General features: G+C 52.5%; 1 protein-coding gene across 1 annotated transcript; it reads right to left on the reverse strand.

The window, feature by feature from the left end:
- On the reverse strand, window positions 1–24,652 carry LOC308436090 (uncharacterized protein C16orf74 homolog). Its single transcript, XM_080936883.1, has 4 exons — window positions 24,502–24,652; window positions 19,565–19,610; window positions 2,436–2,576; window positions 1–412 (listed from the first exon to the last, which is right to left on the reverse strand). The coding sequence occupies exons 1-4, from the start codon at window positions 24,586–24,588 to the stop codon at window positions 354–356; spliced, it is 333 nt and encodes a 110-aa protein (XP_080793009.1). The 5' UTR covers window positions 24,589–24,652; the 3' UTR covers window positions 1–353.
- Window positions 24,653–26,253: the final 1,601 nt, after the last annotated feature.

Below are 26,253 nucleotides of genomic sequence, written 5' to 3' on the forward strand. Positions count from 1 at the left end.
ATGTAGGTTCCATACCTGTAAAACAACTTGTAAAAAACAGAGGCCCTGCTCTGGCGAGAAGTCCTTGTGATCTGTGGCCTCGAGGGCCGAGGTCCATGGTCACAGTGACCGTAGGGCAGGATGGCCTCCTCTTCACCAAGCCAGGGTCTAGGTTGGTACAGTCATGGAGGCCACAGATGTCTGCTCTGCTGGGGACCAGCGACCTGCTGTGCTCTTCTGGCCATCCCTGTCTTGGTCCAGGGCCCAATTCGCTGTCCCCCATCCAGCTGCTCAGGTAGCCATGCCCCCAACACCCGGGGCTAGGGGCAGCCGGGCAGGGAGCTGCCACACAGGTCTCACCACGTGGTAATTTCTCAGGCTTCAGGCTCCAAGTCTCCATCATCTTGATAAGACCCCAACTCATCCATCCAGACTGGAGAAAGAGAGGGGCAGCATCAGGGAGGGGGCTCTCCTCTGGCAACTTTCTTTCTAGGCCTTACGTTTTTTCACCTCAGGTCACCACCCCAGCCTCCCACAGCTGAGCATCAGAGTCACAGAGGATGAAAGGGATCCCCAGTGCCTCACATTCCCCCAACACCGGGGACCTCTCTGGGGACTGGGGGGGGGGTATCAGAGTCTCCTCAGGTTTATAGATCTGAGGGAGGTGTCATTGTTTGGGTGCTTTCTCAGGACCCCTGGAGATTGTAATAAGTTTTTCCAGCTTGCAGGGCCCTGGTCTACTGTTGTTCCCTGTCTTCACCCCCATAGGCAGTATCAACTGCCATGTGCAAGGGCTGAGGTCCTCGTGAGACCTCTGTCTCCCACTTCTTGTCTTCCCTGCACAGAAGATGACACTGAGGTTCAGGGTCACTCACAGCAGCACCTCTGAGGAGCAGGTGAAATTCAGGCTCAGGAATTTTAGAAGCATAGTGGAGCCAAAAAAAAGTGTGAGTTTCCAGAGACCCTGCAGGCCACCCCTCTGGAACCACCCAGCTCACAGTTGTCCGGGCTTAAAGGGGACGTTTCCCAGGATTCACCAGCCTCCAAAGCATTTAGCTTTGGGTTGAAATGTCACTCCACGAATCTGTGGGGGTAAATAACGACCTTGGGAGCTTTACAGGAGGGGGTTGTGAGGCCTGGAGAGAGATGCATCCTTGTGGCAAAGCAGAGGGCTGTGACGGAGAGAAGCTTACTGGGACCCTGGCTCCTCTCCCACCCCATTGTGCCCCCTCAGGTGAGTCCCTCTCTTTCCCTAGACCCCCCTTCTCTATTTCTAAAGGGGAGCTACAAATAATACCTACAGCCCAGGGCACCAGAACCAGAGCTAACCGAGGCGTGTGAGGGGCTCTGGGAGAGCCGCAAAGGATGATGGTATGGCCAGGCTTGTCCCCAGGGGGGCCCCGCATGCTGGAAGCTTGGCCCTCCATCGGTGATGCTGAGAGATGCCTGCTTCTTTCAGAGGAAGACCTGATGGACTGGCGAGGTCCCTGGTGTGGCTGCCCCTCTGCAGGGATCCAGGGTGGTCCTCTGGGTCTGCCCTCTTGCTGTTCCTTACCTCTCATTGAGACCTATTATTCCTTTTGGACTTGCTTCCTCAGGAGGCAACCCACCCTGACGGGACTCAATGAAATCTCTATACCATTTGTTCACCAGCCTCTGTGAGCCTCGGTTTGCCCATCTGTAGCCGAGGATCTACATTAAGTCTGCTCCCCAGCAGCTGTGTGAAAACCACCCATTTTTCTCAGTACAGACTGCCAGTCACGACCGACCTATCGCTTCCTTCTTCCCTTTGGTCTTGGGGATAAATACAGCCCAGGGCCTTGAGCGCTCCAGCACTGTGCAGGATGCAACCCCTTTCCAGTACTTATTCTGAGACAGGGTCTGGCTAAGTTGCCTGGGCTTATCTTGAGCTTCCTTTGGAGTTCAGACAGCTTTAAACTTGTGATCCTCCTGCGTGACCTTCCCCAGTAGCTGAGATTGAGGACCTGGTCCCACCAGGCCCGGCTCAATGCATTTTTGTTCAGTGCACAAGAGAGCACTCTCTCCTGCTGGCTCAGGGGGCATCAGGAAGAGACAGACAAGATGCCAGTCCACACCCTACCCCGTTATGCCGTCTGGCCAGGAATACTTCATGTCTTCCCTCGCCTCTGGAAGACCCAAGGACAGCCACAGCCTGGCATGGGTCTGCTTCCTGATCTATCCCGTTGTCCAAGCTGCTGCAGCCAACACTATGGAGGATGGGTGATCCCTGATCAGCCCAGACCAACTCATCACCCTCCCAGCAAGAACTGCCAGACATCTCAGCGAGCCACACCTCAATAGTGAGGGGCCCAGAGCAGAAGGGCCATAGAGTTGACCATCTGTTAACAAGCTCAGGGGAAGGTGGGGACCAGTTCAGGCTGTGGCACAGAAGGGGTCCTGGGAGCAGTCTCCTGCATATGGTGTTGCCTTCTCACCTTGCTTGTTGGAATCCCGGGAGAGCCCCACGCCTGTCGGGGTTGGGGGTGTGATGATGATGTTGGGCACGCTCAGGTGCTTGTCATTCAGCACGGGGGCCTCGTCATGGCTGCTGCTGCTGCTGACACACATCTTAAAGCCTGAGGGAGACAGGACAAGACAGAGAGAGCGTCAGCCCCTCTGGCAGAGCCTGCCAAAGTCTCTCAGCCCTTTTGCCTCACTCTGAGAGTGCCCATGCCCCACAATGGGACACAGCCATTCTCTCTGCACAGATGGGGAAACTGAGGCTCAGGAATGGAAAGGTATCCCCAACCTTGTGAAGCTCCATGAGGACCCTGAGCTCTGTCTGTCCCCAGAGGTATGCATGTGAGTAATCGCCCTTGAGTGGCATCTCCTAAGGAGTGTTTTCTAGAGGTTTCTATGCTGGATGCGTGCTTCTCCTTAGAGCCTAGCCTTTGACAGCTCAGCCATGCCCCCAGCCCCTGGGAATATCCTTTGTATGAGGGCTCTTCAGGGAAAGTTCTGGTCCTTTGTGCACACGTGTGAGACAAGGCCTTGCTCCGTGACCCAGGCTGCCCCATTTCAAACGTTCACACAGTCCAGCTGCTCTCCCTGTACCGAGCTACAGTTCTCAGGTAAGTGGCCCCAATCTGCTTGTGGTGGTTTGAATAAAAATGGCTCCCACAGGTTGGTATATTTGAATTCTTGGTCCTCAGTGTCGGTGAAACTCCTTGGGAAGAATTAAGAGGCATGGCCTTATTAGCGGAAGTGTGTTATGGGGTGGGCTCTGAGCTTTCAAAAGCCCATGCTGTTTCTAGTCAGCCCTCTCTCTTCCTCATGCTTACGGATCAGGTGTAAGCTTTTAGCTACTGATTCAGCCAGCGCCATGCTTGCCTGCCCACTGCCATGCTCCCACCACCGTGATGGTCACGGATTCTAACCCTCTGGAACTGTGAACCCCAAAATTAAATGCTTTCTTTTATAAATAAGCTGCCTTGGCCACCATGTTCGGTCACAGCAATAGAAAAGGAAGGAAGACTGCTGTCCTTCGCCCCGCCTCCCTCCCTTCCTGCCTGCCCCCTCCAGCAGCCGCTAGCTTTCATTGGCACCCACCAGCATCCACTGGTACCCAGCGGCAGCCAGAGCATCACCCTTCCTTACCTCTCACACCTTCAGACCCCAGCCTGCTGGCCCACCCTCCCCATTGTGTCTTTTCCTTCTCTCTCTGTGCTTCTCCAATTCCTCTTTGGGTTTCCTGGCTCCCCCATCCCTTCTCTGTGACACAGCAGCCAAGCCTGTGAATCTGATCATACCAGGAATCCCATGACACCACACCCATCTACTTTTGTCTTCTTGCTGGACACTCACAACCTTGCCAGCTAAAGGCTCTGAGAAGTCCTTCGTGAAGAAAAGACTTGGGTTTTTGTTTTTTTCCTCTTTTGCATTTTTGAAGCAAGATCTCATTCTAGCCCAGGCTAAGCAGGAACTTACACAGCAGTCAGGTTGCCCACAAATGCAAAGCGACTCTGTTACCCCAACCTTCCCAGAGCTGGGATTGTAGGCATGAGCCACCACAGACAACATAAAAAGCACTAAGTGCCTGGTGCCCACAGAGGCCAGAAGACAGCATCACATCCCTTAAAATTCAAGATGCAGATGCTTGTGAGCCACTATATGGGTTCTGGGTACCAAACCTGGGTCTTCTGGAAGAGCAACAAGTGTTTTTAACTACTGAGCCATTGTGTCTCCATGCTCAGTAAGGTCCCAAACTGAAGGTGACCTTAGAGTCCAATCTGAAGAGACCAGTTCACATTTAGAACCGAGAATCATGAAGATAATTCTGAAACATGCGGGTCACAGCTATGCTGTCTCTCAGCCCAGTTTCCAGCCTGTATCACACACACACACACACACACACAAACACCTTCAGGGCCATCAGCTCCCAGACTGTAGAGCAGAATAAGGAACTGAGTTTAATTAATCAAAACCTTCAGACACCTTTAAACTTGACGTCCTGTCTTTACCCTAAAGAACACCAGACTTGGGGCCGTGGAGAGCAGATGAAGCCCCGAATGACTGTATTGTTGAAATGAGCACAGCCACGTCAAGGACCCCAGTGCCTCAAACCCACAGAAACGGCAAAGTCTCTCTGGGTCTGAGGAAGGATGTTCACAGCAGCTTCCCTCTCCTAGATGTTTGCAGTCCAGATGTTGCTCCCTCACACCAAAGATCTGGTACCAAGACTAGCTAACCCCGCCTCCTCATACTGTACACAAGAAATGTTCCCGCCGCAGCTGCCCTCCATCAGAGGACACAGAGCCTGACTCCAGCTCTTCCGTCTGTCCTTCCGTCATTCTCACGTGGTCCCAGTCAGCTTCCCGGGACCAAGCAGAATGAGATGGGAGCAACTAAAATTATAAAAACAAAAAAAAAAAAACAAAAAACCACGGAGCCCTGGGATAGAGAGATGGCTCAGTGGTTAGAGCACTGGCTGCTCTTCCAGAGGTCCTGAGTTCAATTCCCAGCAACCACATGGTGGCTCACAGCCATCTGTAATGGGATATGATGCCCTCTTCTGGTGCATCTGAAGACAGCTACAGTGCACTCACATAAAATAAATAAATCTGAAAAAAAAAAAAAAGTCATGGAGTCACTGCTTCTAATTTATCCCAGGGAAGCCATGGCCACTGTCAGGATGTCCCTGAGCTGTGGTGCTTCAGTCCTAGTGGGGAGGGGACTCGGGGGAGGGGACTCAGAGAGGGGAGGGGACGGAGGGATTCATTCTAAATAACAGAATGGTCAGAAGTGACAGTCCTTGTCTTCCCATGGACCACTGGCTGTGTGGGAGGTCAGACACTGTCCTAGGAAGACACCAAGTACTTCAGAGCCTGGAGTTTGCTACAGCCTGGGCTCGTGGGGCAAACCTTGGTCCCAGTACATGGAGGCTGAGGCAGGAGACTAAGGAATCCAAGGTCAAACAAGAAATAAAGTAAGACTGTCTCAAGAAACAAAAGCTAAGCCGAGCGGCACAGGCCTTTAATCCCAGCACTCAGGAGACAGAGGCAGGCAGATGTCTGTGCATTTGAGGTGAGCCTGGTCTACAGAGTGAGTTCCATGTCAGCCAGGGTTATATACAATTTTATCTTGAAACAAACAAACAAACAAACAAACAAAAAGAAGACACACACACAGATACACACACATGTGCACACCTATGCAAGCTCAATTATTTATTTATTCTTAAATAATTATTTGCTTAGTTTATGTATGTGAACACACTGTTTTCATGACACCAGAAGAGGGCATCGGATCCCATTGCAGATGGTTGTGAGCCACCATGTGGTTTCTGGGAATTTAACTCAGGACCTCTTAACTGCTGAGCCATCTCTCCAGCCCAATGCTCAATTATTTGTGTGTCCCAGAAACACAAACAAGCCAATAAAACCCAAAAAGAATTGCTGGAGGCTGTGAACCAGCAGGCCAGGGCCAGGGAGCGCAGGGCAGGGTGGACCCAGGCCACCATCCTTGTCTGGCTTCTGTCTCCCAGCCCTCTCTGCCCGCAGGCCTGAAAATGCCTGGAATGTCAGTCTAAGTAGTTACTGATAGGTCCCGGATGTAGAAGCCTCTCTCATCTTCCTTCAGGGCTGAAGGCACAGTGACTGAGACACCCTGGGCTTCAACAGTGTCCTAGTCCCCAGAAAAAGAGATTATCAGTCTCCACATCAATGCCTTCAACCTGGAGTGAGCCAGGACAACAGGAAGTACAGGAGCCTGTAAACAGGTCACCCATGATAAGACCCAAGCATCCTGTGGGTACCGGCCAGTCACCTCAGCAGTAAGTGAACAGGACAATGACCAGCCAAGAGTCACCTTCACCATGGCTGAAGAACCATATCCCTAAATGGTCATTTTGGTTAAAACCCTGTCCTTCCTATCTATCTATCTATCTATCTATCTATCTATCTATCTATCTATCTATCTATCTAATTTTGAGAGCGATATGTCTCACTACATAACCCTGGATTCCCAAGGTTTCAATCTTCCCGTCTCAGGCCCATCCGTGCTCAGACTGTAGGCCTGCGCCCCCAAGACGTCTTCACAGACAGATCTTGGGATGACACAATCCAACCCATGACAGCACAGGACACTGAGTATCGTCACGTGTCAGCACCACGTCTTCACACCATGTGCACATTGTCACCTGGTCACATGGCAGCGACAGGGAGATGCTGGGCTGGAGAGATGGCTCAGAAGTTTAGGGTATGGACTGGTCTTTCAGGGAGGACCTAGGCTCAGTTCAATTCCCAGCTCCCACATGGCAGATCACAACTGTCTATAGCTCCAGGACCCAAAACCCTCAGAGACATACACACAAGGAGAAAAATGCTAATGCACATACAGACACAAGTGTGTGCACAGACAGACAGACAGACACACACACACACACACACACACACACACACACAAAATGTTGTTGGTGGTGGTGGTGGCGGGTGCATGCCTTTAACCCAGCAGAGGTAAGTAGATCTCTGTGAATTCAAGGCCAGCCTGGTCTACAGAGTGAGTTCCAGAACAGCCAGGGCTACACAGAGAACCCCTGTCTTAAAAAGAGAGTGAGAGGTACTGATCACCCCACAGTGACGGACCCCTCCCCACTAGAGCTCCCTTTCCCCCTCCCCCATTGACTGACACAACAGTGACGAGTCAGTCACGGCTCTGGCCACCAGGGTCACACTCTGGCCACCAGGGACTTAGATTCTAACAGGGTGTGGCTTAAGGACAGAGCCCGAAGCTTAAACTGACAGTTTGACAGTTCATGGGTCCCAGGAGAAAGGCTGGAGGCATGGAGGATGGAGGAGGAGGAAAGGGAGGGAGGGAGAAGGGAAGGGGGAGGAGGGACAGGGAAGAAGAGGGGTTTTAAGAAGGGAATAGAGAGGGAGACTGAGGAGAGATGAGCAGGAAGAAAGGGAGAGACGAGGGCAGGTCCCTGGCCCCTCAGCTCAGCACAGCCTCACAGCATTGCAGCCTCTAGGCAGAAGCATAGCTCTCAGGAGGATTAGGCAACTGTAAAGATTAAAAACAAATGCCAGCCGCCCTGGGGCCAGAGCTGTCATCTTCAATTCCCTGCTGGCCTCGGGCTATTAGAAGCCTGTTTCCAGGGGGACAAGTGAAGCCAGGCACAGACCAGAAACCCAGGCTTGGGGTAGGCCTGGAGCCTGTTGCAGGAGGTGGTCTGGGTCTGTGTCAAGGGCTGGGTGCCCCCCACCTCCAGCCTTGAGCTTTCCTTTTCTGCAATACCCCAGTCTCTATGCTGACCAGACTCCACAGATGGGCTAAGCCGCCCCCAGAGAGGCTGAACTCAGACACGTGAGTCACAGCCTGGTAAGGACGGGCTCAGGGCTAAAATCTGCCCTCTGCTGGCTGTGGCTGGGACAACCCCATAGCCGTCTGTGGGAATTCTCTGAGAGGTTTCTTCTGAAAACCTGTGCTTCCAGTGCCAAGACTGGCCTTAGGGAGTCTCATCCCCCACCCGCAACTGCCACTGCGGGGGTGGCAGGTGTGCCACCACATGCATCTTTCTTCCTTCTGGCTCTTTGGCTCCCTTTCCCTGTCTGTAAAGCTTCCTGGAGATTCAGGGTGGGAACTCCTAAACAAGGGCGACTGTAGAAATGGGTGGCTTGGCTCTCTGAGCTGTGATCTCCCTGGCTATAAACAATAGACCTTATAGAAACCGTACATATGTATGTACGTGGATGAGATGGCCTATAGAAATCCCGCTGGCAAGGGCCTGGGGATACAAAGCTGTTTACCTTCCCCAGACAAGGTTAACAGAGCCTATATCCCCACTGACAGCTCCTGTGGCTCTAACCCTGCTTCCGACCCTGTTTCTCATTCTTGGCCTTAAAGCTTATGCCCATGATCCCACATCTAGCCTCTGCCTAGGACACCCCAGGATCCTAGGTGCAGGGCAAGGTTTGCTCTCAGCATTCCCTGGGCCGCCCCTCTCTCACAAGACTCAAAGTTCTGTCCCTGAGCGGGCATTATGGCTCACGGGTTCCCTCTACTGGTGCTTTATCAAACTGCACCCTGACTATTGGGAGCCGGCCCATTGTCTTCATCTGTGAGCCCAGTACAGCATGAGCCAGTGAAAAAGCTGAGCATCAATCTACCTAGGCAGTGGCCTCAACTGTTTCAGCCTCTGCTTTCTCTCCTGCTGGAGGTACATAATGACCCCACAGAGGGGCTAGACCAGCGGTTCTCGACCCGTGCAAACCCCATAAACAACTAAGACCGTTGAAAAACATAGATATTTGCATTATAGTTCTTGGCAGTAGCAAAATTATAGCTATGAAGTGGCATCGAAATGGTTGCCACTTGATTTATGGTTGGGGTAGGGGGCGGGGCTCACCACGCCATGAGGAACTGTAATAAAGAATTGCAGAAACCACTGGGCTACACTGTCTGTCCTTAACTTCATCTCAGGTCATTTGGGTGAGTACCTTCTAATGCACCTCCCAGGAATACCCATAAGAGGCACCTGGAATGAAGAACCACCTACGTGTCCATCAGGGGCCCTACATTCTCGGAAGACAGCTGGGGTGGGTGCTAGCCGGCAATTTAGCTCACGGAGCTCGCCCGGCATACACAAAGCCTTGGGTTCCATCCCCAGCATCACATAGAAAAGGGGTGTGGCGGTGCACACCTGTACTCAGGACGCCAGAGAACAGGAGTTCAGGCTCAGCACGGCCTTCCCTCTTGTTCATGGCCATAAGCTTGGGGGCGAAGCCTGTCTTCCCTGCCCGTTTATTGCATCAGGCTCCTGTGACCCACTTCTGGGTAAAGGAACAACCCCAGCCCTGGCCCTGGAGGAGCTCTGGCCCCGACAACAGGCATTTATTGTGCACCCATTGTGATCCAGGCCACGCACCAGGCGCTGGGCACAGAACTGAGATCAAAAGGATTTCATAGGTGTTTCTCTGCCTGCCTCCTGAGCCTCCCCTGCCTCCTGCTCCAGGTTCCAGCAACAGAAACCGAGTGAGACATGTTTTTATTTTATTTTTCTATCAGAGATAGCGAGCCAATATTCCACAAAACTCCCCGACCTTGTGCCTGTTTTTCCCAACCCTGGACGTTCCCCAAGCTCTATCACATGCTTCCCCTTTGTGCCAGTTGGGCAATCTTGTCAGGCCCTGCCTCCATCAGAGTAAAAGCACCAAGCTTCCGTCTGGGGTGTGCTCACTTGACACCCTATATTAAAATAACAAAAAACGAAAAAACCCTAAATGGCTGGGGGGTTGGGCTTCTTATTCACCCATTTCTTTGGGGGGCTCTGAGGTCACTCTTCCCAACACGGGAGGCACAAAGGTTACAGGGTCTGCTTAGAAGGAGGACAGACCACATCGCCTAGGAGGGCCACCATGCTTCGACACAGTGTGGTCACATGGGTCTGACGCTGGCTCCTGGAGACACAGGCATGAGTCTGGCTTGGCCACATGAGGGACGAGGTAAAACAACAGACGGTTGGTGGCTTGAGGGGTGATGGGAGCTCAGGAGGCTGTCCAGAGAGGGCCAATCAAAGCAGCAGAAAGGATAGAGAAAGGCACTGGGGCAGGAACTAGGGGCTGAGCAGGCAAAGAATGCTAAGACTCTCTCGCAGCATCTAGCCGCTCATTTTCCTTCAGTGTCTGTCTGTAATTCCAACCACTGGGAAAGCCTAGTGTTACCACAGATGTGGAGACGGCTGACGGCTCCGGTACTGTTACCTCTCCACAGCCGCTTGGGTCCAACAGAGATGGTTTAAAATCTCTTTTCAATTAAGGGAAAAGCTCCTGCTTGCGTCAGGGATCTGTAGCTGGAGCTTGCACTGGGAGGAGCCTGTGAGGAGGGTGCCAGAGAGTTCAAGCTAAGGGCTGACCTCCTGCCTGCACGCCTGGACACCTGTCTGTCCACACCCGGTCCCAACCGCCCTGCGGGGACCTCAGGGAAGGCTGCTGGAGTCTCAGCTGTGGTGAGAGAGCTCTTGGGGTCCAGCCCTGGCCTCATCACTGAGCAGCTCTGGTCCTTTCTCCTGGCCTCCCAACCCTAAACTGGACATAGGAGGGTGACCGTAGGAGCTTAGTCACAGGAAAAAAGCAAAGCTGGACTCATGGCACACGTCTGACATCTCTGGGTCAACAGGGCACACTCGCCGTCCCAGCACCTGGGAGAGTGAGGCAGGAGAATCACCCCGTCTCTCGTCTCAGTTGTTTATTTCTTGGGATAAGGCCCTGTTCTACTTTGCAGTCCTTAAACTCTTGATCCTCCTGCCTCAGCCTCCTGCCTGCTGACAGTGTGTGTACATCACCACATCCCACTCTGTGGGGCTTGTGTTTCTCTGATATCTGGGACATTCTCGTTGTGGGACACATACGCGAACGCACGCACGCACACACACACATACACACACATCAACCGCAATTGGGAATCACAGGGGTAATCTGTATAATCCCAGAATTTGGGAAGCTGAGGCAAGAGGCTGGCTATTGAATTTTAGGCTATCCTAGGCTATGAAGTAAGTTCTATGGAGTAAGAATATGGAGTAAGCTATGTTTCAAGAAAATTGTGTGTGTGTGTGTGTGTGTGTGTGTGTGTGTGTGTGTGTGTGTGTGTGTATGCCATTGTTCTTGGTAATGGCCCAGAATGTGTTCAGGCCCCAGAGCAGGTACCGGATAGCTGTTGGCTTCTGGTCTTTGACACACTATGAAGGTCGGAGCCACAATGTTACACCTGCAACACACACCAGAGCCCATCGCCTCCAGAATACCGGCCACTTGCTGTGTGTTTTGAGGAAGTTTCCTCATCTCTCTGGGAAGGAAACAAGACTCAAGAAGCTTAGGCAGAGGATTGTGAGCTGGAGGAGGCCTGCCTGGAACCAACTCTCATCAAAAATAAAGGAAAATAAAAGAAAAAGAAAGAGTGAAAAAGAAGAAAAGAAAAAAAAAAGCAGAGCTCCTCCTAAGAAGGCATTTTCACATCAGATTGGCTATTTCTGACTGCCATGTGGTGTTTGGGGTTGGGGGGCACCAAGTTCAATTGCCAGGGGTCACTTGACAGGGCTCTGGAACTATCAAGGATGTACATGCACCGAACTGTCACAGAATAGAGAGAGAACATTCTTGTTTCTCTGTGCAGTTGCCACTGGTCTCAAACTATGCCTCTGCCTTGAGTGCTGGCATTAATGTCTGTGCCACCACGCCTGACCAAAAGTATTCTTTTAAAAGGGGGAGTGGAGGGAACGGGCTTGGGAGGGGCAGGCTGGCCAGCCTCCCGATCCTGCCTGTGTGTCTGGACAAATAAACAGCCAGTGTGATGCTCACCTTCTGACTTGATGGCTTCAAGCCAGGGGTCCTCACTAAGTGGCTCCTGCAGGGCATTTGATTCCTGCTACGGGGGTGAGCGCCCTAATTCCTGAGGGCATCAGGTGCTGCTGAGGCTTAGCGTAAGCACTGGAGAGAAGGGTTAAGTCCTAGAGTTGGCAGGGAGCTGGACTTTGCCCCCAGGCATGGGATGGGGCTGGATCGATTGATCAGCACACACTCCTGAGTTTCCAACAGGCTTTCAAGATCATCACACTCATAGATCAGCCTGGGCTGGACCTGCCTGGGCAGGCTCTGTACGGAAGGTTCCAGAAGGAGATCTGGATTAGTCTTCAGGTCTCTATGCTGACCAACCTGGGTAGACTAGAACTTTCTATATAGCTAAAGATGGCCTTGAACTTCTGATCCTCCTGCCTCCACCTGCTTAATGCTGAAATTGTTAATTGACCTACATCCTTAACACCAGTCTTTTTACAGAAAAATATATACATGGATAAACATACACATACATGTATAAACACATACATACACATATAAACACACACATATACATATAATACACCAGGCAGGCCTTGAATTTACAGACCTGTCTGTCTCTGCCTCCTGAGTGCTGCTGGGATTAAAGGCATGAGCCACCACCCGGCCATACATAAATATAGAATACACACACACAAACATGTACAAATGCATATAAACACATACCACACACATAAACACACATATAATATGCATTCTGAGGACTTTGGCTGTGTTGCCAGCTTCGGAAGACATGTACCCCGGTTTACCATTGTGCAGAAATCCCAAGCTTTTTAGCCTAGAGCACTGACTATTTTCTCTGCATACCAGTAGCACACTGTACTAAACCTGTAAGGTCAAATCCACATAGATTATACATGTATAAAACCTACATATACATACATGTATAACTATACATTATTGTTTATGGGGGGGTTAAGAATAGTTGGGACTCAGCACATGACACCAGGCCATCTGCTGGGAAGCCAGGCTGCAACCTGGGCTACAAAGTTCTGAGTGGGGGTACCAACTACCTGAGGTTCTCTTGATCAAAAAAATGGAGGGCAGGAGAAATATGAGATGCTTTATTTAATTTACCTACCCATAGCTCGGTGCACTGGTCTTATTGTCAGGTCTTGGGGCTTAAGTGCCAGCCTAGGCGACTCTTGCTGGCTGGTGCTCTTGAGAGGATTTAATCTGTAGGCCATGGTTAGGGGTAAGGGTGGGGCTGGCTCTCCCTCTTCCTTTCCTCTTGTAGAGCCTTAGAGTCTGGCTTTCAAAGCTAAGAGGCTTAGCTCTGAGGGAGCCTCCCTCTAAAAGCCGAGGAGGGGCCAGGAGGGGCCGTGGCTGGCCAGTACTCTCTCTGGAGGCCACACTACTCTCTCTCCCGTAGTTCTCAACCTTCCTGATGCTGTGGTAACCTCAACCATAAGAGCGTTCTTGTTGCTACTTCACAACTGGAATCTATTCTTATAAATTCTAATGTAAGTGTCTACGTTTTCTGATGGTTTTATGTGTCTCCTCCCCCCAAGGGGTCACAACCTACAGATTGAGAATTGTTGCCTTAGAAGTGGTGACAATGGAGATGTGGCCCCCCTCACCCTCTTCCTTCTGAGCTCCCAGGAGGTCACAGACTGGCTGACCAACTTTGTATAGATGGACTGGGCCCCGCTCTGTCAACAACTTGGGCTGACATTTTTCTTGTCCAGCATGGGCAAGTGCCCTAAGGTTTGTTTAACAAATGGCCACAAACTGTGTGACTGAGACAGTGGGGCTTTATGTCCCACAGCTCTGGAGGCCACCAGCCTGCAATGAAGCTGGTATTGGGGCCAGCGACGCTAGGGAGGCCTAGGGCATCTCCTTTCTGCCTCTCCTGGTTCCAAGTGGCTCCCAGATCTCAGCCTCTGCCACAGCTTCTCATGGTCATCTTCTCCCTCTCTCTGCCCCCACAGGGAAACAGATGCCAACCACTGGCTTTGGAGTGAAGAGAGACCTCCTCAAATCTAGTGTGAGCTCAACAAAGATCCTCGGCTAACACACCTGCAAGGACCAAACTCCCCGACCTCCTGGCCTTTAACATCTCTATCTATAAAATTCCTTCCAGCTTCCAAGGGACTGAGGAGTCCAAGCCTCAATGGCTGGCAATGCCACCATCATGGGGTAGGAATCTGGGTGTGTCTGAGCCCAGAACAGAAGCTAGGACACACTGGGTTGCAGAAGGCTAACTGCCTGTTCTCTGTCTGCTCTGGGGGTGGAGCCCAGACCAGGGTTGTAAACTGGGGCAGACTTTCTTTTACCAGCAAGTACAGTGAGTACCCATTCTCTGCCATTGCTTCGAGGGGACCCTAAGAAGAGACATTTATGGTGATGTGAACATATGGTCCAGGCTGCAGACAAAGGGGGTACAAAGAGAGAAGCTGAGGAGCCCAAAGGGACCCCAACAGTAGAAAGGACTGACTGACACCAGAGCTCCCCTGGGTATGGGAACCTGTATCTCGGGCAGAGGGGCCAGCAGGTGCAAAGACCCTGAGACAGGAGGGATGATGGGAAGCAGGCTGTGGGGGAAGAGCAGGTATAAGAAGCAGGGGTCATTGAGGTGGGTGGCACTGTAGGAGCCAAGGGGTGTCATTGAGAAGTTAGACTCTGGGGTGGGAGGCTGGTGAGGAGCACAGAGGGAGGAGCACTTGCTGTCCTTACAGAGGATCTGGGACATGAGTTTGGTTCCCAGCACCCCCAGCAGACAGCTCACCATCACCTGGACTTCTAGCTCTAGGGGATTAGATGCCCTCTTCTGGCCTCATCTGAGCCCACACATGTACTGAAAATAATCAAGTCTTCTAAAAGGAAATATATTATCTTTTAAAAAGATATTTAACCGTTTCAGTCATGAAGTCGGTTAGTGAGCGAGTTAGGCTGTTAACCAAAAGGTTGGTGGTCTGAGACCACCCAAGGACAACAGCCCTTAGGCTTTTCACAGCTTTTCTAATAAACAATCACCTGAGGTTGATTTGGGAACTGAGAGATTCCCATTCCTACTCAAAAATTCTCAAACCCATGAAAACCCTAAACGTATGTATAAGCCTTACCTTGTCACAGGTTGTTTATGGCCTGGCCTCAAGCAAGAAAAAAAAAAGAAAAAAAAAAAAAAAAAAAAAAAAAAACAGAACCAAAAAAAGAATATTTGTATATTGTATGTGTGCGATTGTTCTGCATGTACATCTGTGCTGACAGAGGTTAGGAGATGGTGTTGGACCTCTGGACCTGGAGTTATGGACCAATTGTGAGCCACTGTGTAAGTAGTAAGGACTCAAAACCAGTAGGAACAAGTTGTTAGAACAAGTACTCTTAAAAAAAAGGTAATTATTTTCTATATGAGCACACTGTCATTGTCTTCAGACACACCAGCAGAGGGCATCAGATCCCCTTACAGATGATTGTGAACCACCATGTGGTTGCTGGGATTTGAACTCAGGACCTCTAGGAAGAACAGTCAGTACTCTTAACCACTGAGCCATCTCTCCAGCCCAAACGTAATTAATTTGTTGGTTGGTTAGTTTTTCAATAGGGCTTCACTGTGTAGCCCAGGCTAGCCCCTAGCTCACCATTCTTCCGTCTCCAGAGACTACCAATCAATCCACAGTGTGGCTGAGCGGAGGATGTCTCTGAGAACTCTGAGCCCAGAGACACACAGAGAGGCATGCTGATGTACGGGAACTGAGTTTGGAATGCGAAGCTGAGCCAGGCTCTGGGCAGCAGGATGCTGGGCCGTGCAGCGTGCAATGTGCACGCTCTGGCAGGGAGCAGAGCTGGTTTGGAGGCCTGAGGTAGCCTGAGCTAGGCGACCTACAAGGAAGATTGACTGGGAACAAGCTGAGCCCCATGGACGGAGAACCTAGGTAGGCCTAGGTTGGGTCCCTTGCCTCTGCTGCCCTGTGAGTGACATCAGCCCCACCCCCACCCCACCCCCACCCACCTCTAGGGGTGAACTGGCCCCAGAGTGATCCAGACTTATTGGAATGAGGTGACTGAAGGGTTGACCAGCTAAGGATCTCCCAGTGACAGCATCCTGGGATGGGGTGGGCTGAGCCCAACAACTGCAACAGAAGCAAAGAGGAAAAGACAAAAGAGCCGCTGATGATAGGGTAACTGGAACAAGACTTCAGGAACAGTTCAAATCCTGCCTGGGCCAAGGCTGTGTGATCCCAGGGAAACTGGACTCCCTCTCTGGGCTTTATCCTCCTTGTCATAGAGACAAATAACTTAATCTATATAGAATTCACAGAAAAGAGCCTTTCCCAGGCTGAGCCGAGTCAAACTTAACAATTTATTGTCATTTGCCATTCTGATTCCTGGGGCTTAATCCAAACAAATCATCATCATCATCACGCCAAGATATCCAATATGACTTACCTAACAAAAGCAACAATATAAAACACAAGGCCATCCTTGGCGATGTAGGGCCTGAAGCTAGCCTGGGCTACATGAGACAGTGTCTCAAGGAAACAAAACAGAACACACAGCGCTACATAGAGCCAAACCTGTTGTTACACTGGAGCTGGCCAGACACAAAACTGAGCCATGACTAGGCCTGTGGGGATAACATAACTCTGCGTGTTGTGTGTGTGTGTGTGAGTGTGTGTGTGAGTGTGTGTGTGTGTGTGTGTGTGTGAGTGTGTGTGTGAGTGTGTGTGTGTGTGTGTGTGAGTGTGTGTGTGTGTGAGTGTGTGTGTGTGTGTGTGTGTGTGAGTGTGTGTGAGTGTGTGTGTGTGTGTGGTGGAGGGAAAGAGGGAGGGAGGGAGCACACAGGCTCCATGGTGGGTGGTGGAGGGGCTGGCAGGTCAGTCAGGTCTTCACACAGTATACAGAGAGGAGTCTCTGGGTCCTCTGTCTGTCAGTCCATGCCCTGAGTCTCTCCCAGGCCTCTGTGGAACTGCTTCCTCACCTTTGGGGACCAAGGCTGAGTGACTTGAGGCTGAACAAGTCGAAGACACCCAAACCGCACAATGAAAACTGCAGGAGGTGCCGCCTCGAAGGGTCCTTTGCAAAGTTCCTGCCCCAGGGGCTCTCGGTACAGTGTGGCTTTTAGGTTCGGTGTGGGAGGGAGGGGTGTCCTGTCGGAGATCAGTCCGTGTATGGGGTTGAACTATTTCAGACATCCTGATATAACCAGGCCAGTCCTCATTGACGGGTGGGAGAAAAATAAAGCAGATCCCATCCTGCTGACCCCGAGTCTACTGCCTTTTCACTAGGGTGACGGCATAGCCCAGACTGGCCTGGGATTCACTGTTTGCCCAGGCTGGCTTCAAACGTGCAGACAGCCTCTTACCTCAGCCTCACAAGTGGTGGGATTACATGTACTTGACATGACTAGTTAGATCATAAGTATCCCATGAGCTCCATGTGTCATGTCCTGGTTCCTAGCCCATGGGGACATTTGTAAAAGACAAGCCCAGTGGGAAGTTATGCCATTTAGGACATGCCCTCGAGGGATATACTAAGACCGTGACCTCTGGCCCAACCTTTCTGATTTCCTATCAGCATCTCTCATTCTTAATACTCCTCACACACAATTACACCTGCTTGTACCCACAGGCCCGAGGTGACCATGGACGGAACAACGTGAGCTACAGTAAACCTTTCCTCTTTGTAAGCTGTTTATCTCAGGTGTTTTGTGGCAGTAACGTGAAGCTCACTGAAAATCCACACTATGAAAGGTCATCTAATCCAAGGACACAGAGGCAGGTGCCACAATGCACTGAGCCTAGAGACTGCAATGCCCAGTGAACACAGTCAGACAAAAGAGTAGTCCGTGTGTATGAGGTGCGAGAATCTCTTAGAAGCCTGGAGTCCACATGCACAAGGCATTAGAGTTGTTGGTAATGTAGAGAGGCAAGATGTCCGGGCAGGGGGCAATGTCCCACAGTGACATTCTATAACAAACTGCACTCACGGGTCATCAGGATGCAGTTTAAGCCTATTCTGCGTGGTTACAGAACAGGGACATCCCAGACATGCTTTGTGCCGGGCATATGAGAGGGGTGAACTCACAGCCATGATGAGCAGAGGACACAGCAACATGACAGGGAGGGTCCCACAGCCATGGTGAGGCTAAGACTCACGGCCACAGCAAGAGAAGAACCTATTCAGGCTTTAAACCCCCTGCCACCAGCTGTCCCTCATTCAGCCACTCCCACACGTGGGCACTCGTTCTCCTGTGAGTCTGGGGTCCCAGAGCCAGCCAGCCACAGTGCAGTAAGGGCTTCTTGCAAGCCTTGAGGTGCTCCTGTTGCTAGCCCTCCAGGTGGAGCTGTCAGTCAGGATGCCCCACACTCCCAGGCCAAGGCACAAGACCTCAGTTGGGCCAATTGGATGCTGTCTTAAATATGCCCCGCCCACACACAAAGTGAAAGCTCAAGAGACATCTTTCCACTTCTTCCCAGCTTTTCCATTGCTCTTGGGGGGCAGGATGGGGAGCTGGAGGGGTGGGGGTGGGGGGTGCTGCGGGTGGGGGGCCTTGGGGTATGCAGAGATTCTGTTTTCCTAGAAGTTCATCTTGTTTATAGTTCATAGTTTTTTGGTTTTTGTTTTGTTTTTGAGATACAGTTTCTCTGTGTAGCCCTGGCTGATCTGGAACTCCTTCTGTAGACCAGGCTGGCCTCGAACTCATAAACCTGCCTGCCTCTGTGTTCCAGGGGTTGGGATTAGAGGTGTCCACCATCACTGTCACGCTCACCTTGTTCATGTTAACTGCAGTCAGTGATGTCAGAGAAAGGGCTGGAAGGCCCAGAGACCAGAAGACAAGAGCTGCACCCCAGGGGCAACCTAAGTGCTGGGAGCCTGGCACTCCGGAACACACACACAACCTGTTATGACCCCACTTTACAGACAAAGAAATCAAGGCCACACGGCTCTGGTCTCCAGAGCTTTGGGCAGGCTGATCTTAGAGGGCAGAAGGATAAGAGAAAGCTGAGGAAAGGAGCCCGGGGTGGGCAGGGAGGGAAACCTGGTGTCTGTTAGGCCAGTGGCTGAGCATGTGGGGTAGTGAGTTTTTGTTTGGCAGCAGCCATTAGAATACGGAGCAGACAGTGAGGTGTGAGGCTGGTATGGCTCTGCAGCCCACGAGAGCTGTGGGGACAGATGGCGCCATCGCCAAGCTGGTTAATGACGAGCAGTTAGGGCCGTGCCTATGGTACCAGCAGGGCTGCCCAGGGCTGGTCTGGACCTTAAGGCTTGGAGGTTACGGTGGGGACCATGCCTGTGCCAGAGGGGCTTTGGGTGTCTTTTACAGGGGCTATGGTGCCTTGGCTTCCCTCTGGACATCAGAACAAAGATCTGGGCCACCTCCACCAACACCTCTCACTGACTCCGTGTCCTTCTTGAGCTTTCCAGTGCAGAACTAGCCAAGCTGACCTTTTGCCTGCGTGATGACAGGCACTCAGAGTGTTCTGGAAGGCAACTCCCAGACTATGCCTGGCTTTCCCTCACCAGGTACCCTTTTCTTCTCTGGGATCTTCCCTCTGAGGAGGAAGTTAAAGCCCTGGGGTACCGACCTCTGGTGAAGGAAGGACTGGAGGAGTTCACGAGGCAAAACGAGCATTTACAGCATCCCTACTCTATACACAGATTGCCTTAAGAGGTGTCTCATCAGTCTAGGCCAGCGCCCCAGACCTCTGGGTCCCCCTGTACAATCTCCTCCCTGGCTTCCCTCTCTTTGCCCTCCCGTGCCCCTTGGTCCCAGACCCCACACCCTGCCTTACCTTTCAGACAGGAGGGCTTCAGCCCCATGACGTCGCCTCTGTGGGCCTGTGAAGAAAGGAGAGTGCTCAGAGAGGGGTGGGGGATGTCACTGTACTGGCCCTTGTGGCCAGGCCCCTACTTGGCCAGCTGGGCACACAACAGGAAGTGGTGCTGAAACAAGCCAGTTGTGAGGTCACAGTGCCTGCTGACCACATCTGGGGTGAATATTGTGCTGCTGGCTGGGAAAGTCTAGCTGGGTCAGGGATAAGGATACAGAAGCAATCATTGTAAGGGCCTCAGAGATGGAGGACCCACAGGCTATGGGGCTGATGAAACCTACCATAGCAGGTAATCTTTCCATTAGAACTCCTGGCCTGCCAAATTTCAAACTTTTTAGTCATTGATTTCACTGTCTACCTGTGGTACTGGGGATTGAACCAGGGACCTTGTACAGAGCAGGCATAGCCGTTGTACCACAGAAATGAACAAAGTAGAAGTCCCAGGAAGTACCCCAAACCAACTAGATTCCCAAGGTCCCTCCTACCAGGTTATGAGTGGTAAGGACTGCTTTGTACCAGGCTCAGCGCCCTGCAGAGAGGCTGCAAGTCATGTAGAGAGCTCAGGGTCCCAGCTTTTAAGAGTTGACACCCATGCTGGGGTGGTCTTTGTTGACACAGTCGCCAGCCATACTCTTGTGAGTCACCCAGTGCACAGTCACAGGTTTTCCAAGTCAGATTCTGGTGCAATTGCTGTTTGGTTAGCACAGGCGGAAAGGTGGCCCCATAGGACACTTGACTCTGCCATGTCAAATTGACAGACTCCACTCCGAAGTGTCTTCCACAGTGGCAGGGCAGGCGGAACAGGGGATCTGAAAACTAGGGCTCTGCCAACAAGTGGGGAGGGTGGTGAAGGAGTAGAGGTAAGCTTGTCTGGCCGGCAGGAAGCCCAGCACTTGGGATACTCAAAAGGAGGATCAGGAGCTCAGGGTCCTCCTAAGCCCAGCTTGTCAATCACCTCAGCAGGCGCCCTTCACAACAGTCTGGCACACCGCAGGGTGCGCACTCCCTTTCTGGAGCTTGGCTCCGCCTGTTCCATCAGTTGGGAGTTGGTCTCAGCCACCCAACAGAGCACAGAACCAACAGTGAGGGTGTTGAGGTCTTTGTCATGCCTGGAATATGCCAGAAAAGAAGTCAAAGTGGTGGGGGCCGGGGGAGGAGAGCCAGCTTTGAGTGGGACCTGCTTTGAGGCTGAGGCTGGGGGACAGAGTTGAGTACACATTTGCAAAGTGTAGGTCCAAACCAAACCAAACTCCCCGGGGCTGGGGAGATGTCTCCGCAGCTAAAGGCCTGCAATGCACGGATGACAAACAGGGTTTAGATCCCCATGGGTCTCAACGCAGGGCTGGGGATCCTCAGAGCTAGCTGAGAAGCACATCCATGAGCTCTAGCTTTGATTGACAGATCCTGACTCAATGAATGAGGCTGAAGAACAATGGACGACCCTTGACATCAACCTCAGGCCTCCACATGCCCATGCATGCATATGTGTATGCACCCCCACCCTCATGCATGCCCACACACATGACAAAAATGGAAAAGGGAAAAGCTTATCTTAGGTGGTACCATGGAGCCATTGTTTTGTGAGGGACAAACTTGTTCACGGGAAATGCACACCGAGCTAGGCACGGTGCTGCACACCTGTGATCCCAGCAATTTAGGATTGTGGAGGCTCAAAGATAAGGAATTCAGGGCTAGCCTCAGCTACATAGGGAGCTTGAGGCCTGACTGGGTCAGGTGAGACCTGGTCTCAAAAGAACTCCCTCCTCCTCCTGACAGTGGGGTCCAGGGTCACCCTGTTCTCAGTTCAGCCGGCAGCAAATGAACAGAGGGAAATGACAGGCTGCTGGTTATTCTGGGAGGGGACCCGGGTGTGAAGTCTCTCACTTGACACCTGTGCAGGGTGAAGAGCTTCCCTTTAGAGTAACTGAGCTCTGTTTCCAGTCCCTTCAGAGCAATGGGCTTGGAGACATAAAACCTCATCACCAAATAGTGGCCAGATCCTCCCCCACTGACAAGCAGGCAGTTAGAAAACCCCACTTTCTCCTGCGGGGTCTACTCCCTCCGGAGCAGGAGTGAGCGAGGGCTCACCCACTGTACTGCACATGACACAGTCAAAACTCTGAGCCTCAGAAAGTGGGCAGTGAGGGCTTCTCTGGGCCTTGGAGACTAATTACATCAGAAGTGACTTTGACACCTGGCTCTCACAGGTTTGCAACACATGGAAAACAATCAGACGTCTTATGATGGCCACCTGCTCATTGAAGGCAGGCTCCGGCCTGTGTCTGGGGGAGACCGGGCTCCAGGGCTAGAGCTGCCGAGGGATGAAGTGTCAGGCTCCAGGCTGAAGGCAGGATGCCTGGGTCCCGTGTGGAAACCGTACATCGTTTGTGATTCAGTATGAATCTGCACTTGGCCTGAGATGGGTCTCTTTTGGTTCCTCCTCTGGAAACTTGGCTACTTTAGTGGTAGTAGTCCTGAGTGTGGTGGTATCAGCTGTCAGGAATTTAAGACTGAATGGCAGGCTGTTGGGCTGGGAGCACCCCTCACCATGGTCTCTGCCCAGTGCCCTCTGCCAAGAGAGCCTGAGTCACAGTGGCACTTCGCCCTACCTCCATAACAAAGCCGTCCTTTAAGAACCAGGTTGGGCAGGAGCAGTCAGAAAGGAGGAGTGTGACTGTTAGGTGTGTGGACCCGAGAGGCTGGGGGAGGCAGGGCAGGGCAACCTGGTCTTTTAGCAGTTTCCCAAGCTCCCACACGGAGCTGCTTCCGGCTGGGCACACCCGCATCTGAGTTTCTTCCTTCTTTAGGAAAGTCACTAGATTTGTGAGGCAGGATTAGAATTCTTTCAATTCCAGCTCCAGCTGAGAATAGGAACTAGCCTTGGGGTACCTCCCTTCAAGGCCTAATGGCCAACCTGAGAGGCTCAGGGAAGCTAAAGAGGCCAACAACCACCAAGACTGCCAACAGGGCGAACCCTGGCTTCCCACCAGCCTTCTGCCTGCTCTGTGCCACTTGGGGATATCCATGCTCCACTTTGTGTAAAAACATCTGCTAAACAATAAAGTCCACAGTGCTACAAAGTGTAACAAAGTATCCAGATGTTTTTCTATAACAGTGAGGACTGAACATGGAGGGGGGTGTGGTGTGAGGAGAAGATGGGTCAGTGGTTAAGAGCATTTATTTCTCTTGCAGAGGACCTGGGTTCTGTTCCCAGCACCCCATGTTAGCTCACAACCACCTGTAACTCCAGCTCCACGGGATCCAAGGCGCTTAAAAGGCACCAAGCATGTATAGGGGATAGACATGTGCCAGCAAAACACTTGTACACATAAAAATAAAAGAATTTTTTTCCCTAAAAGATTAAGAACAGGGACAGGGGGAAGGATAGTGTGACTTTGGTGGCTACTGTTGTGAGATCACGGCTGTGTGGGGCCTGGGAGACTGACACTCGAAGTAGACTTCTCTTGAGTGGGCAATCCTCTATCAGTCTCTATGGTGGGCTTATTTCCCATGATTCTACAGGCCTGGCCTAGCCTCCCCCCACTAATCCCTAAAATGAGAACCATTCCCTGCTGCCTCAGGGCTAACACCTGGATTTATCAACCTTCCTGCCTCAGTTTTCTGCCTTTAAAATGGGGACAAGAGTCGGCTTTGGTTAGAGAGATATTGTGAGTGTGAAGACAGCCCCCACCGGAGCAGGTCTGGCACGGGCCAACTGCTGGCTAAGCACTAACGTCTCAGCGTCCTCAGCCCAGGAGGACGGAGCTGCTTTTTAAGTCTCTCAAGTGACCTACACCTCCCTAGGGGACGCACACTCTGGCCTGGTGTGTGCCCACCAGCTGAGGCCTTCCAGGGACAGATTCGACACAGCTTTCCACGGCCTTGGGGCTGGTGAAGGGATTAAGTCTTTCCATAAATACACAGCCTTTCTCCTGTGCAGAGGGCCAGGACCTCAGGGAGGGGGACTTGGGGGAGGGGGACCACGACAGGACCAGGCTACTTTGTGTTCTGGCTAGGAAAGGGATCTGGATAGGGAAGAGGTCCTCTCTGCTGCTAGCACAACTAGAGAAATGTCTCAGGCTGGAGAGAGACATCAGAGCCTGCCACTCAGGAGAAGCCGTCTGGGACTCAGTTTCCTTATCTGTAAAACAGGGCGTGTTCTAACATTTCTATACTCTCGCCGGAACGACTCCTACGTTGCGCTCCACTGTTCTCTTGGCAAAGGCCATGAGTCCTTCCTGCCCTCAAAGTCCCCGAGGGGACCTGCGGGTCCTCTTTTTAATAAGCGCCCTCCCCAGATCTACCAGGGCCAGCCCTGCCAAGAGAAGTGCCTGCTTCGAGCGTGTCGCCCTTTGCGGTCGCGAAGCTGCTTTGATGTACTGGGCGCCCCTAAGCGAGGCAGCTCATCAATAATACATTCGAAACACTTGGTGGAGGGAAGCGGTTTCTCCCGAGGCTTCCTGCCCCCACCTTGCCGACTGCTCAGCAACCTGACAACCTGGTCTGTGCAAAGAGGGGCCTGAGGCTGCCACGCGCGGGACACGCCCCCAGCCGGTGTCAGACACGCGGCTAGAGGAGGCCCAGCTGATCAGCGAAGTCTGCAGGAAGTTGTGGGACGCCAGGGGCTAAGGGGTCTCCCATCACTCTGGAGTCCCCACCACCTTGGGGTCTCCACAGGCTACCCCTCCCCCGTCTCCACTCCACCCCGTGCTCCCTCCCCTCTTGGGTTCCGCAACCCGGGTCTCCACCGTCTAGGATTCCCCACCTCGGGGTCCCCATCGTCCCAGGTCTCCACGATACTGAGATTCGCTAGTCTTCGGTCCCTCCCTATGTCCCAGATCGCCAAACCCCAGGTCCCCGTGCGTCCTCTGTGGCGCGCACGGCGCACGCACACTCACCGCTTCCTGGGGCGCGCTGGGCGCGGACGCTGGCTGCCGTGAGGGACACCAGGCGACGCGCCTGCAGCCGTGGGCCGCGGGGGTCATGGCCCGGCCTGCTCTCCCTGCAGCGGCGCTGGTCTCGGCCCCCGCCCGGCACCTGGAGGGCGGCGCCGCCCGGGCCGCTCCGCCCCACAGCCCGCCCAGGGCTCAGCCACAGCCCCGGCCGCCGCGCCTTCCTACCCGCCTCCCCCACCCCAGCCACACTCCCCGCACCCGGGAAAGTTTGGGCATCGGCCGGCTGTCCCCGGTTCTGGGGAAGGAAAAGAGGCGCCCGGCTCCGCCTCCTGTGCAGAGACGCAGAGGTAACGCCCCCGGCTCGTTGCTGCAGTTGAGAGGTTCAGGTGGCTTTGTGACCCGCGCGGGCTTCCCCGCTGCTGGGTTCTGGCATTTGACTGGCCACGTGCCTCCGTCTGCCACAACTGGCAAAGGACCTGAGGGTGCAGACTTAGAGGCCTCGGAGGCTGTCGCCTCTCGACTCCCTATATCATGGTTTCTTTTGTATTATTCGAGATAGGGGCTCTTATAGCCCACCCAGGAAGCCCCTGAACCCCCGATTAACGGGTCCCGATCTCCCAAGTGCTGGGATCACAAGCTTGGGCCAATGCTTAGCCATCTTTATTTTTATGTTTTTGATGCCAGGGATATGACATGGCTTCCCCACGCCACTCCTCCATAAGTCCGATAAGTATTCACTACTTAGCCATACACCCACTGACAGAAAAGAGATATCCGAATCACAGCACCAATGAAAGAAAAGAGAAGTCCGGTCGCGAGGAAATCTAATCTCACACGGGGCACCAATGATGTTTTTACAGAAAAGGAGAGAATGTTAGGAAAAAGATGGGGAGGGGGATGTGCTCCATGGAGGTGCGTCGAGGCCTGGGGGCAAAGGGGATGATGCCTCTGGGGGACTCATGTTGGGAATCCCTTCCCCCTGAGGGACCAGCCACACGATGGTATAGTACAGATGGAGTTTACTCAAAACATGGGGGGGGGGGGAGTTAAGAAGGTAATTGAGACATGGTTTTAGCACGGTTAAACAAACCAAAAAAAAAAAAAGAGGGTAGTAGAGGCAGAGAGAGAGGGGGGCAGAGAAGCAGAGGCCTGACATGAGCATGTGGAGAGAGGGGGAAAGAGAATGGGGAGAGGAGGGGTAAGGGGAGGAGACCAAAGAGCAAGAACACAAGAGGCCAAGAGAGAGAGGAGGGGGCAAGCAGCCCCCTTTATAGTGTCAGGTAACTGTGGAGTGGGGTATACCTGGCTATTGCCAGGTAAGTGTGAGGTGGGGTTTACAGAATCCCAACACCCACACCCTTCCAATACCCGGGTGTGGCTTCCAGGCCTGTGCCTTAATGACTCTCTAATGGGACCCTTCTGGAAACCCCACTCACCTGTCAAGATCAAGTCTCTGTTGCAAGCCTGTAGTGAGTGCTCACTCTACAATCCTCGGGTCTCCGCACCCCTGTGCTGTGCTTATTTCCAGATGACTGTAAAGGGAAACTGAGTCCAGGGCAGGAAAGTGGAATTCCTGTGGTAGATACACAGGTACTCCCGCACCTCCTTTGAACCATCACTAAAAAATACAGTGACGTTTCGGACCCTGGCTTTGTTAAGGTGACAGTGATGAACATGGACCAAATATTCTTCAGAATTCCAACAGAAGTGGACTGGTGGGCAGGATAGCCCAGGATAGCCCATGTCCCCCCTTCC

This window comes from Micromys minutus, assembly GCF_963924665.1.
Source record: "Micromys minutus genome assembly, chromosome: 24".
NCBI classification, from domain to species: Eukaryota; Metazoa; Chordata; class Mammalia; order Rodentia; family Muridae; genus Micromys; species Micromys minutus.

Excerpts from the sequence above, each read along its gene's own strand:
- LOC308436090 (XM_080936883.1), bottom strand. The coding sequence starts at position 24,588 with ATGACCCCCGCGGCCCACGGCTGCAGGCGCGTCGCCTGGTGTCCCTCA. Across the intron at positions 19,611-24,501 it reads CCAGCGCGCCCCAGGAAGCG|GCCCACAGAGGCGACGTCAT; the intron begins GTGAGTGTGCGT and ends CTTTCTTCACAG. Across the intron at positions 2,577-19,564 it reads GAAGCCCTCCTGTCTGAAAG|GCTTTAAGATGTGTGTCAGC; the intron begins GTAAGGCAGGGT and ends TGTCTCCCTCAG.